The sequence below is a fragment of the Chlamydotis macqueenii genome, chromosome 5 (assembly GCF_036417535.1).
Source record: "Chlamydotis macqueenii isolate bChlMac1 chromosome 5, bChlMac1.mat, whole genome shotgun sequence".
Lineage (NCBI taxonomy): Eukaryota > Metazoa > Chordata > Aves > Otidiformes > Otididae > Chlamydotis > Chlamydotis macqueenii.
In genome coordinates this window covers 6,965,443-6,982,321 of record NC_141560.1, presented here as the reverse complement: position 1 = coordinate 6,982,321, position 16,879 = coordinate 6,965,443, and the positions used below count along the sequence as shown (strand labels likewise).

At 46.9% G+C, this 16,879-nt stretch overlaps 1 protein-coding gene across 1 annotated transcript in view; it reads right to left on the bottom strand.

The window, feature by feature from the left end:
* Positions 1-7,856: 7,856 nt before the first annotated feature.
* PRKCH (protein kinase C eta) overlaps positions 7,857-16,879 on the bottom strand; it is a 119,634-nt gene continuing 110,611 nt past the window's right edge. Inside the window, exons 13-14 of the mRNA XM_086748192.1 lie at positions 10,294-10,437; positions 7,857-8,864 (exon numbers count right to left, since the gene is read on the bottom strand). Of these exons, the coding sequence (XP_086604318.1) occupies positions 8,718-8,864; positions 10,294-10,437 (291 nt within the window). The 3' untranslated portion in view covers positions 7,857-8,717. The remainder of the gene's footprint in view (positions 8,865-10,293; positions 10,438-16,879) is intronic.

The window sequence follows — 16,879 nt, the reverse complement described above, 5'->3', positions numbered from 1 at the left end:
TCCCAGTGGGAGGACAGAGCATCCATCCATCCCTCCCAGCCCCTCTGCCTGGGCCTGGCTAAATGGGAGAGAAGAGGAGGTCACTGGCTTTTTGCCCAAGACGCTTTCAGAGGAACCGAGGATCACTCATGTCTGACAAACCTCTGTTGTCAGCATGGCCATGGGTGCTTCGCTTCCTCTATGTCTAACCCAATATAGAGGCTACAGAGCCGAAACAAAGGCCCAGATACCTTTACGGTCGCGCTGGCTGGTCCAGACCAATGCTGTTAGGTCTATATGTAGACACAGCATAACTCACCACGAGGAGATGAGCCATGTTACAATTTTGTCATTTTCCACTTAAGTGTCCCGAGCCCTGATTGCAGTTTGGGGATTTTCCATCTCAGACAAATTACCGGGCTTCACCAAAAGAGCTGAGAGACAGCTCCATTTTGGATTACAACATCTTCACCAGATCGGCACCAGCAGAGCTCCCCTCTGCGAGCGTGAGGGAAATGCCTGCCATGGGCAGGAGACCCGGGGCCATGCTAAATTGTTGCAGTGCAAGGAAAATTAAAGGAGTCAGGGTAACAGATTAGAGAAGGCATCCCAAGCTGGCAGCGGAAAATTCTTGCTCATTAGGAGCAAAAACAAAAGACAGCCTTCAGTTGCTAGGGTGTAATTTAGACGCAGGCTCTACGTGGCAATTTTCGTGGGTCTGCAGGGAGCCCCAGTGAAACTTGGTGATGAAGGTTCCCACAAGTGGAAGGATTTTGCTGAAGTCCAGGCCTAGCTGAACAGGTTTAAAGGCCACACTTGCTTAAAACTGAGTTTTAAGCTACTGAGACGAGCATTCGAAAGGGAACATTATAGTGTGACATACGGCTTACTTGACCAGTCTCCCTAGGCAGTTGGAGGCAGGTTTTCTCCACCGTCCAGGGAAGTGGCAGAAGCACCCAGCCAAACAAAACCACCACCGAGCTTTCCCCTTGGAGAAGGGGTTAGCGATGTGCAAGAACAAAGGGCCTGAGAAGTGGCAAACAGAAAGGTTGCCCCAAGGAGTGCAACATGTTGAGATATGTCTATCAGATAACAATACTTGAGCTCAAGCCTCAGAGTGTGTTCACAGAGCTTAAAAATAATGGTGACTCAGCTCTAGGTGAAATACTTACTCACCCGTAACACTGCCCTCCTGCTTTAAGTCAGAAGGTTTGCGCTATCGACGGTGCTGCCTTCATTCCAAGTTTGGAAGACGCCAACATTCCAGAAGATACTGGAGACATCGGCCAGAGTCCCACTGGCACTTGCAAACCCAACAACCCAGATCTTGGGGTGAACTGAGACCCTGTGTCTCAGAACAAAAGAAATCTGTGGTTAGCACCAAACTCCGTTAATAAAAGCTTTGAATACCCTGTTTCTTCTAGACTGCATTTGGGAAAAGAAAGCAAGACTCCTGTGCAGAAGGTATTTCTGGTGAGTAGACAGGCCTGTAATGACTGGGAGGCCTGGAACTGCTTCCCATCTGAGTCTAGAGGCAGATAAGATGAAGATAACATAAAACTGCCTCTCACTCCCAGCCCAACCACAGCACACCTTGGCTCATCTGCAAAAAGGGCTTATTGACAGCTCTTCAATGTTCGTCTATCTTGGCATATGCAGTGGCTACAGTGGTGGTGTTGATCTTGAGATCTTGTTCCTGGAACCAAGTGAGATGAAGGTGAAAGAGGTTTCATTTAAGAAGAAACACAGTTTTAGTTCTCACTGTTGTAGAAAAACTGAGGCTCTGACCCCAGTCCCTGTTAAACGTTTGGAAATGAGAAACCAGGTGATGAATAAACCTCTCATTTGAAGGAGGGGGGAAGGAAGCACTGGAGGAACTGAGTCACTAGTTTTGAGCAATCCTGAACTCACTGCTAAAATCTCTCAACCCCACTTTTATAAGACCTGTTGCCAACAGCAGCCGTGGGAGCTCAGAGCTGGAGCAGGAGAGCTGACACCACAGGCAAGTTAAAACCATGTCAGGGCTGAAACCTTCACACTGACATGTTACCAGCGGGAGCCCACGCGATCAAGCCTCTGTCTCTGTCTGACCCAAGCTTGTTTCAAGCTTCCTTCCTGGGATGAAAGGGTTTGGGGATGTTCCTCAGCAATTCTGCCCAGCAGCCTTTTGCCACAGCACCTTCTAACTCCCACTATCCCTGAGACCTGTGGTCCCCAAGTATCCTCAATCCAACCGCTCTCACCGAGGCAAAAGCATCTGCTTTCCCTGGTGTGGACGGGAGCAGAGATGAAAGGGCAACTTTCTCACATGTCTCCACTAGTCACCTGCAAGTGTCCTGAGGCATTTACAAAATATACTCCACCCTCTCGGTCACAACCCAGAGTTGTGACCCCACTTCTTCAAGGACACCCTCCTGTCCCCTCTCTTTTCTAGCTTCTAATACAAGGTGTGAGAGGGGAGATAGCCTGGCCTGATCTTCTCCCACAGCTGCCAGTCATATATGGACATCAGTGGGACCCTGGCTGTACCAAAGTCCCCATCACATTGTTCAGGACCAGAAGACACCCAGGTAGTCAAGCACCAACACTACTTCTTGTTCTTCCACACTTTTTGACCTTCCTACAAGCTTGGCTCCATCAGCAGGACGCTTCCATCCGATGAGGGCCCAAGGGGCGATGCAGAGCGCTGTGCCCAAGGGAAGGCAGGACAGGCAGCGGGGCAGGCGGGGAACGGGCTGCAGAAGGCAACAGGTGATAGGCTTGTGCAAGGACTGATGCACAAGTTCAGAAATGCTGCTGAACAGGCCCTACGCACAGCGACTATACAGCATGTAAATGCCTTCCCCAGCCTTCCTCTTCTCGTTCTTCACTCCTGTGCCTCCTGTACGCTGCATGTCCTGTTATGTGGGTTGTGAGACAGGGAGGCAATGGACCACACTGTGGGGACTACACATAAAGAATAGGAAGAGATGGAAAAATACATAAAACTCATGCCCTCTGTTCTCACAGTTTTATCTTGGTGTTTGGCATTTTCCTCCAAGCTCCAATGCCTGGCTTCACATCAATTCATGGACTCCAGCTTTCATCTAAAAAAAAATTATAATTACACAACATTCCAGCTCCTATTGATGTGGGGAAGAAGTGCAAGTCAGAATCCAAAGTATTCATAATCCAGATGTTAAAAAAAAAAAAAAAAGAAAAATACTTTGACATTCGTTATTTCAGAAAGCTCTTGATTTCTGAGTGAGCCATGATTTTCAGACAACCTGAGTCATCATTTCTGAATGCTCCGGTTTGGCAGCCCCGTACATATTTAGTAATACAAAATCCTGACTTGCAGCTTCCAGTGAGAATCCTAACGGCATGATAAGACAGATTTTCATCTCGTTCACGTCATTTCCAAATATCAGGAAATTTACTTAGCAGCAAGAGCTGTAAAAGCTGTGAAATGGTCTCCCCGGAGAGGAGCAGAAACCTCCTGACCACACACTCGAATAGCTGAGCAAACCAACAGAGAGCAGGCAGCAGCGAACGGCTCTTTCCTTTCTGGCCAGGGGACAGAGCAGATGATTCCAAACACGTTTTCCTCTTCATTTCTCCTGGCTCTGGGTATCGCTAATCAAGTCCTCATACCACAGCCACCGGAGCCTCTCTCATATCCAACTGGAGAAACAGCAACTTCGGCAGGAGGAGCACACAGCTTCAAGGGAAAATACTGTTGCAAACCATTTAGGACTTCACAAGGAGTAAGGAACCTGTGCCAGTCTTTGAGAATGCATTCAAAGCCTCTTCATCCAGCAGTCAGAATTGCATTTTTTACATTAAAATCCCTTAGGCACTTGGAGTCTGTGAGATTTTTTTTCCATTGCCTATCAAGCAGTGGTATTAAAAATGATGTTTCTGGCAGCAGAGCCAGCCCAAGTAGATGCGAGATAATTTTCATCTATTCATTCTACACCATCTGCTTCTCACCCTCAACTTTCAAAGGCCTTGAATGAGACGTAGGCCACTAAATTTTATAGCTAAATTTCATGAACCTCTTTGAAAATGAAAGGATTGCACAGAACACAAATTTAGAGACATCAAAGGGACCTTCCCTTTTCATGCAAGCACTAAAAGCAGTGCAAAGGGAACTAATTATAATTTGCTCTATTGCCAGATTTCGCACTGGAGCAAATACAAGCATTTTATGCTTTAAACTTTACAAACCTGTGGCTGCCAGCTTAATATACTCCTAAAGCCAGGACTAAATTAATAGACTAAAATCATCTTGCATCCACTTAGGCAAGCAATGAAGCCAAAAGAGCTGGCAGGCTAGCTCATGGAAAAACACTTTCTTTTCTTGTATCCCTGCTTTGTTTTTTTTTAAAAAAGATCAATATTTCTTTACATATTCAATGGCAGAGTAAACACTAATTCAGCTTTTTCAAGAGCAAACATATCGCATAGATACTTGCAAATGAGCTGATCTTCATCCATGCTGCCAACAGAGTCTGGAGGGAAGACAATCGAAATGGCAGTGCCTTGTAAAAAGTATGGTAGAGTTCAGGGACCTCGGCCAAATGTCGCTGACTCAGGATCTGCTGACTCGAGTGGCTGAAATCATTATGTAGAAATGTGTGTTCCAGGCAGGCAATGGAGGGGAAGAGCTGCTGCCCTAAATTATGAAGCAAGATCCAGGTGAAATTACGAAAATCAAGGAAATAGCTTTATAGCAGAAAATTAGGCTTCTAGTCCAAGCACGAGTCTACACATGCACTTTCCAGCAAGGGTGATGGTAGGGCAGAGTGACCCTGATGCCACTTGAAATCAAGGAGAAGTGAAGCTGGGGAAGAACCTCCCTTTGATATTTGACAAACCTGATCACCTTCTATGACAACGGAACCTGCTCAGTTGATGGCGGGCTACTGGTGGACATGGTCTACCTGGATTTCTCCAAGGCTTTCGCTATGGTTTCCAACAGCCTCCTCCTAGAGAAACTGATGTGCTACAGTCTAGACAAGTGGTCTGCGTGGTGGGTGGGGAACAGGCTGACAGGCTGCACCCAGAGGGTGGTGGTCAATCGCTCCTTTTCAACCTGGCAACCTGTCACAAGGTTGGGATCGATATGGGGCCCAATGCTGTTTAATATTTTCATAAGTGATCTGGATGATGGGATGAAGCGTACCCTGATGAAGTTTGCTGATCATACCAAACCAACCGGGGAAGTGGACACTTCACAAGGGAGAGCCACCCTGCAGGAGGTCTTGTATATGCTGGAAGAGTGGACTAACAAGAACCTTATGAAGTTCAAGGACAAGGTTAAGGTCTTGCACCTGGGAAAATATAATGCAGGAGTGCAGCACAGGCTGGGAAAGGACCTGGGGGTCCTGGTGGACCACAAGCTCAATATGAGTGAACAGTGTGCTGCTGTGGCAAAGAAAGCCAACAGGATACTGGGCTGCATCAACAAGGGCATCACCAGCAGAGCGAAAGAAGTCATTATCCCATTCTACTCACCGCTTGTCAGGCCACACCTGGAACACTGTTCAGTTTTGGTCTCTGTTATACAAAAAAGACATGGACAGGCTGGAGAGGGTCCAGAGAAGGGGCACAAAGATGATCAAAGGACTGGGAAGCCTGCCACATGAGGAAAGGCTGAGAGAACTGGGTATGTTCAGCCTTGAGAAAAGAAGGCTTAGGGGAGACCTTATCACTGTGTTCCACTATTTAAAGAGTAGCTACAAAGAAGATGGAGACTCTCTGTTTACAAGGAGTCACATGGAAAAGATTAGGAGTAATGGGTACAAGATACTCCTGGGGACATTCCAACTGGACACAAGAGGAAAATTTTTCACAATGAGAACAATCAGCCATTGGGATAATCTCCCCAGGGAAGTGGTTGATTCCCCAACACTGGACACTTTTAAGATTCAGCTACACAGGGTGCTGGGCCATCTTGTCTAGACTGTGCTTTTGCCAAGAAAGGTTGGACCAGATGATCCTTGAGGTCCCTTCCAACCTGGTATTCTATGAGTCTATTGTTTGATCCCTGCCCCATCAAGCCAACAAGCCCTGGGCAAAGCAGGTACTGGCTGGCCAAGGCAGGAGCTTTTCCTGTTTCCCAGGGTGTCCTTTGACACCATTTTTCATCTTCCAGTGATCTACAAGTTTTCTGATTCACAGTTCACAAAAATTCTAACAGCACCTATAAAGATGTCTTAGTTTCCATTCCCCGAACTTTCAGGACACAGATTGGTGGGTATTGCTGCACCAATAAAAGTCTCCAAACGTGAATATTCCACATTCTTCATACTGCCAGTGGTGTAAGCAAAGCTGCTTGGATCCTGGGCCATGGAGATGAGATGGGGAAGGCAACACTATGGCACAACCTTCTCCAGCAGGAATCAGTCCAGAAGGTCTCCAGAGCCCAAGAAATAACACAACCAATGAAACCCTAGGATGACACAAACATGCTGGCAAAAAAAAAAAGTATATCACTTACTGTTCTCCTGCACTGATCTCCAAGGAAGGAGAGATCATTCATAATCCTCAACAGTGGGAGAGTCAAAAAGCTGTCAACGCAAAATTCATAGGAAGTTTCGGTGCTCTCCTCCTGGTGTCCAGCTTAGCTGCACTCACCCCTTGCCAAGTCAACATGGCTGCAGTCGTAACGCTGGGAAACTGAGTGAGGAGTTGCCCAGGGTCACTCCTGCACCAGACAGGTGAACACTACGCTTAATTCACAGGTGAATAAGATGCACAGTGGCCCCCTCATGCAAATGCAATCATCCCTGTACCATTTCTTCCTAGATGGGAAAGCAATTCAAGTCAGCCTGCACGACTGGTTCTTGGATCATTTTTCTGGATATCTGCTCTTCCTTCTTCTACTTACATTACTCAACCTGTCTTTCGTCCTCTCTTGCCCCACTTTGAAGAAACTGAGTATCTATAGACCAGCAAAGAAAAGAGAGGCTGGCTGGCTGCGATGTGGCCAGAAGACGCCAATGGAAGGGAGGCAGACCAGAGGATGAAGCTGTGCTTATGTGAAAGAGGAAATGGAGGAAAGAAAGGAAGAAGGAGAACTGGTATAATACACACGCACAAAGGCAAGAAGAGTCCAAGAGTAACTGAACTGCTGTCAAACAGTTCAGCAGATATTTAGGGGTAGAAGTAAAAGGGAGTCAGTGAAGTAGAGAGGGCTTGGGTGGGAAAGGGTAACACTGGTATGTAAATCTCAGCTTTGATTGCTTATTTCTAACTCGGTCTCTCAGCAGGTGAGCACATACATACTGGTGGGCCTGTGCTGCAACAGGGCTTGCACCTGTCGAAGGAGCTTATGCTCCCCTACATGACCTTCACTGTTGCAGTGGTGCAAGGTCTGTGCAGAAGCGTTCCTCTCTGCCATACCTCATCCTTCTCTCAAGTTAAAGCATGTGACCAACACTATACAAACATGACCAGCTTTGCACAAGGTTTGAAATCCCTCACCTTCCCCAGTAATTCACATCTGCCCAAGGAAAAGGCTAGCCCAGCAAGGAGTGCAACGGTGTGCCATGGGGCCACAGAAAAATCCTGCAACTTCCAGAAGAGCGGGGACAGCACAGAACCATCTCCTAGAGTGTCTGGTTTCTAAAAACTGCACTGAAAAATTGTCTGTCGGCCTCTGGCAGAGGCTTGAGGCTGCAACTGATAAGAAGTGCCCTGTGAATAATAAGCCCTTAAATGCCAACCAGACCAAGTCACCTTGTTTCTCAGATAAGGTTTATCATTCTCATGGGAGAAAGTCATCCTTTTGTGTTACCTGTTGGTCAACAACCCTGCTTTCAAGCAATTTGCCAGCTCTGCGGCTCCCATCGCAATAACGCTATAAATAATTTAAGCGCTACCACTTTGGATCAAAATTTTAATGAGGCACTAAACCCACAAAAGGGGCTCTGTATAGCATAATTAAATAGAATGGGCCTAAATAAACAGTAAGGTTTTACAAGTTACGTTATAGTTGAAAACAGCTGGGAGGCAAAGAAAGGAGCATTGAAGATGCATGATGTAAAAAGGCATTTCACAGAATGCAAACACTAAAACTTTTCATATCGCACAAACAGTAAAACACTACGAGCACGTGACTTCCCTTTGCTTTGGAAGAATCTGTGCGGGGCACGGGAATTTGTTTTTTTTTTTTCCCCTTCTGCCAGTCAGCACAATGAAATATTTCACATGAAAACCCAAACAGTGGCAAAGAGAGCCATTTGTCCTTCGGAAAGAAATAAATACTGCAGAAACAGGTAAAGTCAGTAGAACACCTGGTTCAGTCAGGCCATGGGATGCTGGATCACAACTCCAAAACGCCGGACCGTGTTGGGACTCCTCAAAATAGTCTTGCAAACAATCAGAATTGTAACAAGTCTGTTTGGCTCAGAGCTGCAAGACACTTGTTTCATGCTCACGCCGACTCCTCGAATCCACTGCAAGCAGTGACATCCAGGCTGAGCCATCTAGCTCAGCATTCAATTCTCTGTCTGCATCAGCTATTTACAATATCGTGTCTGCTCCACCCCGTCAATATTTGATCCAAGAGCTGCACAAATCCTACAAACACAGGAAGGTTTCGATTTCACATTAAGGTAACGTTGACAGTGGTCCTGCTGTATCACGTAAAGTCAGTGCACTGTTACTCCTTGAGAATGAAATTTCTGGTAAACTTGGTTTTAATTTAATTTCCCCCCAGTCCTCTCAGCAGCCCTTCCCCAGAGCCGTAGCTATTGCTGCAGTTCTGGGCTTGTGAATGAAAAGTTTCTGAATTCATCTTGGTTTATCATCGGAAGAATTCCTTCTTCAATGGGAGTCAGAATGGGCTCCTCTTTTATGAAATCTGGATCAAAGTTGCTCACGTCATCTTTGGATTTCTGTCAAATGGAAAAGACAAAGGAAAGAGATGTCAAAAGTACGTATCATCTGCTTCATCCTCGCTATGCATCTTTATCCTGGTCTTCAGTGCAATGAACCATCCCCTCCGTAACCCGGGCTGAGCTTACTGAAAGCTTTATCTGGGATTGGAGTGAGTGCCCCCACAGAGCTTCTCACACTGCAAAGCCTTTCAGAGCCTCTGCAGGCTCCTGACAGGCAAACCCCTCTCTGATTTAACTTGACACCACCTCTGAGGGGTTGCCTCAGACGTGGCAGGGCAGGGCACATAAATCAGTTCCTTTCCTCGAGTGTCAGCACAGACCCAGCCATTTGAAGCAGCTATCAGCCATGTTTCCAATTAGCTGACTCCACACAGTCCCTCCTTATCTGCAGAGCGTCTCTGCTGGGTTTTGGGGGGGGGCGTACACTCCTCTATGTGCGAGCCATTAAACTTGCACAATAATGAATTACTGGGCCGTGGGAAGACGAATGGCTTGCCTCCAGGTGCTGGATTCCTCGCTGCGTGCCACAAAGTGGGACTGTTTACAATGCACACACACAAACGGGGTTTGTGGCACATTTTGACAAGGCGTGTGCTTTTCCTACATCCAGAACAAGATGTTTTATTGACATTAAAGTCTAATGTTCCCAGATCCTGTCCAGCTCATGGTGGACTTATGAGGTCTTTGATTCTGGTCGAGAAACAACTCAAGGCCCTGATCTTGAGCTGCCACAGCGACTCTGAGTGCCTGATCCCACACTCAGTGAGCTTCATGGAGCAGGTCTGGGTTGACCACTGCCACTATGAGTTTGCAGAGTGACCACAGCACCAGACAAAGCCACTCCAGGTGATAACTTTAACAGCAAGGAAGCTGTAGAGATGCCTTGGAAAGGCTCTCCATGGAGAGCATCCTTTGGGCTGTGTAGCACCACTGGGAAAAGGGGCAGCACTTTGTCCTCTGCAGCCTGTCTGCCATTTGAACCACTGACCTGACAGCGCCTGAGCAGGGAACCCTGTGCTGGGTGCTGTACAGACAGAGAGAGACAAAAGAAAGACAGCCCAGTCCTGAAAAGGTAGGTGGAGTGGTCAGAATGAGGATTACTTACCCTGTTTTATATTTGGGGCGAGGCAAAGGGTAGTTAGGTGACTAATCTGCTGCAGTTGCTTTTACAAACCTGCTTCTTTTGGCTGAGTTGGGTTTGAAAATCCAGCATGAAGGGAAAAAGCGACCTGCACCACACCAGGTGGCCAAACAGCAGCCAAGACAAGACCAAAGATCTCATCTCCTGGCTCTCAGGCCAGAGCTTTTGTGTCAAGGTTGCCCTTTCTCCACCTCCTTTCCTGTCTCATGGGAATAAATCTGCTGATAGAGCCCAGAAGAGAAAAAAAAACATGATCCCTTTCCCCCATCCCTTCTTCCCACGTACAATTCGGGGCCTGAACGGTGGCTCCATCTGACGCTGGTTCAGCAGGTCCCAGTCCAGATCTTTGAAGTAGGCGTGCCGCAGAATTGCGCTTTCACCGCCTAGCCCCGAGCTGCCCAGCCGCATGTTGGGGTTCTTCGTCATGAACTGCAAAACAAAAAGGGCTGTTTGTTTCCTCCCATCCGGCAGGGTCACGGCAGGGGGACCTATTAGCAGTTGCACAAAAGTTTGTCCTCAGCTTTCCTGCTGAACTCAGTTGCTGGCCAGACTTCTCAATTTCATTGTACTGGAACCGCATGCAAGGAACTTGACTCATTCTCTAGAGGAAGGAGTTGGGCTGTATTTCTCCTTGGTCCCTTTTCTTTTGGTCAAATCCTTAGCTATCACAATATAGAAAGAATTGCATCATTTGCAACATGATAAATGTTGCACAGTGGTTTTGGTGATTATTTACTGATTATTCTGTATTAATTTCTCAGAAATACAAGCTTGCTCTCAAACGCTGCTCACCAGCCAGCCGGGCTTTGGACTGGAGTCAGTTCTGAGCTGTGTCTTTTTCCTGAACCTCAGCCTGCTGAAGCGCAGCCAGAAGCCTACGCTTTCCTTCCTGTCATCTCAGGAAACACAGTAAAATGAGCAAGGCACTGGCTTTTACAGCTCCCAAAACCCTAAGCAGATGAAAGCGGACAGATGACTGTCTCCTCTCTTGATGGTGAAGCTCTGAAAGAGGATTTCTGTTTGTAACATTTTTACTCTGCTACCAGTGAAAAGAAATCTCAGACTTCAGCCAAAGTGTCCTCATTTCCCAGGGAGCAATGAAAAAAAGCCGTACATCACGCAAACGGCACGGGAGGGCCCTGGCGGTGCCCTTCGGGTCCCGACAAGAATGATGAAGTGTGAGCACTGTCGTTATTTCTTAGGGGGAAGGGAAATATTGAAGGAGGAGGGGAATCCTTTCCTCAGGCAGGAAAAGAGTGAGTTGGCTTGTTAATTTAGGACTATAGTTCTTAAAAATTCAGTAAAAACCAATCTTTCCCCTGCCCTCAAATATTTCTAATTCATAGAGAAATCGGGTTATGTTTAAACTGGGAAAATAGCTGCTTTTATTTGCCTATAGAAACGGCAGCATAAAGCGAGCTCCACTCTGGTGGAGGTGTCCAGACGATTTCCTCGAAGATGAAAGAGCATTATGTTTAGCAAATAGCTGAACCAGCCAAACCAGACAATCGGTCACTGTTTCAGGAATGACCAAGTCTGCTGCATCTTGGCAATGGGGAAATGAAAAGAAGGGGAGGTGCAGCAGGAGACCAACTTCATTCTCACTGTAGGAGCTTTTCAGAAGGTACAAATTCTCCTAGGACAAGTGGATAAAAGGTCTAGTCATTCCCTACCTAGAGACATGACAGGGAGAAGAAAGATGACTGCCAGATTTATTTTAGAAGTCTCCCCAATACCCATGAGAGGGCTTATGAGCCAAAGTAGATGGGGTATCTACAGCGGAGAGACCTTGCATGACCCCAGACTCCGCCGATATCAGCACAAAAACCTCAGCTCCAGCCTGACCTCCTGAGCCCTTTGAGGACATATGCTGCTATGGGATTCCCTACAGAACTGTTTTCCACCATCCCACCCTAAAACATCAGCAGAAAGAGCTGCTAAGTGCATCCGGATTTTAAGAGCAGTCACCAGGACAGGAGCAAAGCCAAGGTGGCTTTCCGCAGCTGGGATCTTCCCATGCTTCTCCAGACTCTTCAACCCTCAGTTATGCAACATTTCCAGGGTCATGCACAACTTCTTTGTTTCCCCAACCCTTTCAACCTGTTTTTCTCCCTTTCTACAAGCAGAACCCAAACACAATTTGTTTCCCAAGAGACTCTGCCCCAAAATTTCTGTGGGATACTGATCCTCAGACAACAGCTTGGTTTCCAAACCAGAAATGGGTCAAGCCAAAAGCTCTCAGAGACCTGGTTCAGACAAGCCTTTGCAAGCCTTGAACTAAACTTCTTTGGTTAGCAAAACAGGCCAGAAATCTCCTGGCAGCCCTGTCTTTCTCTAGAAACTCCCTGCCCAGCTCCTTTGTCCCCTCAGGTGGATATCTGCACCTCACTAGCTCTTATTTGCATTGCTGGAACACCTAGAAAGCTCAAACAAGATCAGAGCTCACTGGTGCTACGAGAAGCGTAGACCAAAACAGTCCAAAGAGACAAGACAAAGAGGAGAGAAGAGCTGGGAATAAGTCCCATGTCTTCTGGCTGCTGACCTACTGCCGCCTCCACTACACCACAAAGCTTCTGCTAAATGTGGAGAGGAAAAATAAAAAAATCACGAAAGCAAATAATGTCTGAAAAGAGCTGGTAACTTGCTTTGCTTGGATTCCCATTCATGCTCAACCATATAAGACCAAAAGCTAAACTGGTCCGCCCATTCCCAGACCAGTTGAGAGCCCTGGGATACAAAAGTGTGTTTACATTCCTATTTGCTTGCTTTATTCCACATGATGCCAACATTGCACCAAGTGAAGGCATCCGATGCAACAAACTGAGAGCCAACGTAAATGCATTCCTGGCTGCTTAAACCACCCTTTTTGGTAGGACAATGAGGATTAGCCATGGCACATCCCTTGAGGTGGGCTGTTGTGGGCTCTGAAAAAGCAAACCATAACATCCAAAGCAAAATGACTGTTCAAATTCAACTGGCTAGCTCCGATTTGTGCATTGGAACTGCAGATTGAGAAACATCAGTTGGGTAACTCTAGGCACCATCTACCCCATGTCTGGTGTCTAAAGGAGGCAGGAAGAGACCAAAGGCTTCAAATTCACCCACTGCTGGAACACATCCCCCCAGCTGGCTTCTGAGAGGGATGGCAGGCTGCCACAAAACCCCTCTGAATTAATCCTTGCCTCTGACAGGAGTGAGCTGACCCATGGGACACCCGATCAAACAGCACCTTGCCCAGCTGTCAGGCGCTGGTGGCCTTCTTGCTCTGTAAAAACAGAGCTTTGAAGGACAAGGGTACCAAGGGCTGGAGTGCTCCACCAGCACCGTAAACCACCCTGGACAGGTTTCTCTAAGCTTGTTTCCCAGATACTGCAAACTCCTAACACAGGCTAGCAGGATCTTGAAAGTGAATGTAAGTCACGTACTCTAAGAAGAACATCAACACAGCGTGAAGAGGCTTCCCTTTCATGGCAAACTCATACAGACCTGCTCCAACAAAAGGGGGGATACCATTCCAAAGGACAGGTCTTGCATCGTTAACTTATATCCCTGATAAACATAGTGTATGCTGTGCTGAGACCTCTCAATTACATTTGTGCACTGAAATGTTTTTTTTTTTTTTTTAGACATAATCATGCAGTACATGAAATATGTTCCTGTATTCTGGGCAGCTGCAGCGTCCCTGTGGAAGTACACACGTCTCCACACCTTCGGGCTACGACAGAAAAATGAGAGATTGGCCATTGCTGCTCTTCTCTTGTGTAAAATCTCCTGGTGAATTTTGGAAACATCTGGTCTGTCACAGCCTGGTGAAGGTGGGGTGTTTTCGCTGGGAAGTGGCTCCAGTCTTTATTTCACAACTGGGCTGAAAAGCAGGTGTGCAAACTGTGACTCCAACAGAGACAATACTGATGCTTTGCACTGGAACAGAGTTACCTGCCTTACTGTAAGAGGTATATAAAATTAAAGGATGTAATTTCTGAAGAAATTTTCCACTAAAATGAGTAACTGACCCTCTGAAGCACTATTTGAATTCACCAGAAATTACTGCACTAACAACAAAATGGTTGAAGTTTCAGTTTGTGTTGTCTAGTACGTGAGAAAAAAACCAAAAGACTACAATGACCTCTCAAAGGCTCAAAAGCCCATGAACCCTTCTCTTTTTCTCTCTCTTTGCCTTAGGCAGCATTGACATTTCTCTGCTGCCGCAGGGTAGCATCTCATGGCTTGTCTCATGCTGCCTCTGCTATCTGACGGCACTTCTAGCAAACCAAACAAACAACTTGGAATTTCTGAGCCCATACCCGTATCTCTGACCACATAAGAGGCAATTCTGCAGCGGGAGGGGTAAAGCTGAACGCCCAGAGCACACAGACACTGCCCTCTGCACACATGCAGGCTGCACAGGGGAAAGGTTTTCAGAAGTGCAGCTCATCTTTCACCTGATCCCTTTGGCTGCGTTCAGAAACAGCTGGAAAATGTCTTACAAAGCGCTGGCTGCTCCTGGCATCCATGGGAAGGTCAGAGTCGGACTCTTGCCTCTCAGATTGGATAGCCCTGCGTGTCCTTCCGAGTACAACCCTCCAATGTTTTTGCAGGCGATGAGAGAAGATGTTCAGCAGAAAGTTTTTCATGGCAAAATGTCATTTCTGAGTGTTTGTTGAGTGTCTCTAATTTTGCATGATAATTCATCATCCAGCATGGATCTCAACCTCTAGCACACAGAGCTCAGCAAAGAAACAGAGAAAGAAGATTGCCAGTAACAGTAACAAGGCAAACCAGAGATGTTCCTGAGCAAAAAGAAACATGTAATCACCCAAATCCAAGATCCCTCCCAGCAAAACCAACAGCAAGACTATCAAACTTGAACCAAGCCATCAAGCCATTGCTCTTTGATCTCATTGAACCATGGGGAATTATCCCACTCCCAGTGTAAAGAGCCCCTTGGGAGCACCCACAGACTGGGTCTCTTTGGGCTACACCAGTCTGCCGAGCAGCAAACTCCGGCGAGGCTCTCGCTGACCTCAGCTAACCCTCTCAGCAGCACCGCAGCCAAAACCAGCAGCTGGAATGAGCCAAAAACATGACTTCACAAAATCATTTGAAAACATTTACTGAAAGAAAACGCAGCAAGCCATGACAAGAAATTCAAAGCTGGAGATTAGTCTACAGAGGGCCCGTGAAGTTACAAGGAAAAAATGCAGATGTAGCAGTGCCAACCACTGGGAAAAATCTGTGTCCGCCCTGAGAGCTCAGCCTGCAAGCAGGTGAGGGAGCGCAGGGGACCCATGCCGGTCCTCCCCTTCACCCACGACACGGCTCGGACCACGCTGGGAAGGGCTCAACGTTGCCCAGCCTGCTGAGCAAGGCTGTACTGGTGCTGCTCACAGGCAGCCTTGCGACTTCTGTCTCAAGAGGCTGAGTCTGCAAATCACTCTAACGGCCTGGAAGCCGGTGAAGGGGTGCGTGCGCAAAACAGATGTTTCCAAGCATTAATTTCCTTGAATTTAGAAGTTCCCTTTCTCAGTGCTGAAATTCCTGATGGGTTTTTACATAACTCGTGTATGTGCTATCTGCATCAGGATAATTAATTTTGCGAGTAATATCACAGTGACTAAATTATGTGAAATTGCATCACATTCTAGGAAAACACAAACAAGCCCAGACCCCTTCACAGAAGCAATGCACTTCAGGAAGAGGAATATAACTTTCTGCTCAACCATTCCCTTCACATTGACAGCCATCTAGATGAGAAAGAATCATTATTTCTCATATTAAAAAAAAGTTTCAAACACACCAGCTCCCATCAGGACTCTGTTGGCCTGGGCAGGGTACATTTACGTTGGAAGAGAAAGCCTGTGCCCCTGAGCAGCTCATCTTTCAAATGCAAGTGCACAGCAGAGACGGAGGCTCTCCCCCATCTTACAGGCGGGGAACGGAGACCCAGAGAAATTAATCCCTTTATTTTGCCAGGAGCCCAAGGCTTGATGTCATGATCGGATGGCAGACCCTCAGTCCTACCTCCTCTCTGTCACACCACATGCCTCAGAGGACCCCGATTCAGGATTGCATCCATACAACAGTCAAGCCCAAACCATTGAAGGCAAGCAAGATTTCCCTGTTCACGGTATTAACGTTTCCTGCCTGTTCGTGTTTCTCTCATGTTGCTACCGAAGTGAAAAGCAGCAGCAGAGCAGGAGATTAATGCCCCCCAGTCTCCCTTCTAGTAATGAGGGAGAGCGGGGAGATGGGGAGATACTCAACACACTCATCTTCATTAAGATTCATGAGCTAAACTAACAGGGCAGAAATTAACTCAAAAGGAAATAAGATTTCTCAAAGATCTATTTGATCTCAGACAAAAGGGAATCGTTATATAAATAGAGCAATTACTCTAATTAAGGCTTCCCTCCATGAACCTCTCCAGTGAACGCTGCAGTTGCTGGAAACAGTTTGGCCGCCCATTACGTAAGGCAAACAAACCGGCAGTTTGGGTTTCATTAGCCTTCATCCACCCCTAAACAAAGAGAAGAAAGATGGCTCTATGGCTCCGTCTGTTAATGTCTGAATTATTTTTAATGACGGGAAGCCAGGAGGCATTAGCATAGCAGAGAGACGGTTTTTTTTTCTTTCTTACCTTTTTTTTTTTTTTTAAATAAAAAAGCTGCTCATTCTGAGCCAGTCTTGTCTTTTGCTCTCTTGGGCAAGGCTCCCATCACCTTCCACCACAGTCCTGCTGGGGTGATGCTGGCAAGCGTGCCTTGCTTCCCCATACAAGAGTGATCCAGGGCTCAGACACACGAGTGGGTTACAGGCACCAAGGGAGCCTGATTTCATAGAATCACAGAATGGTTTGGGTTGGAAGGGACAT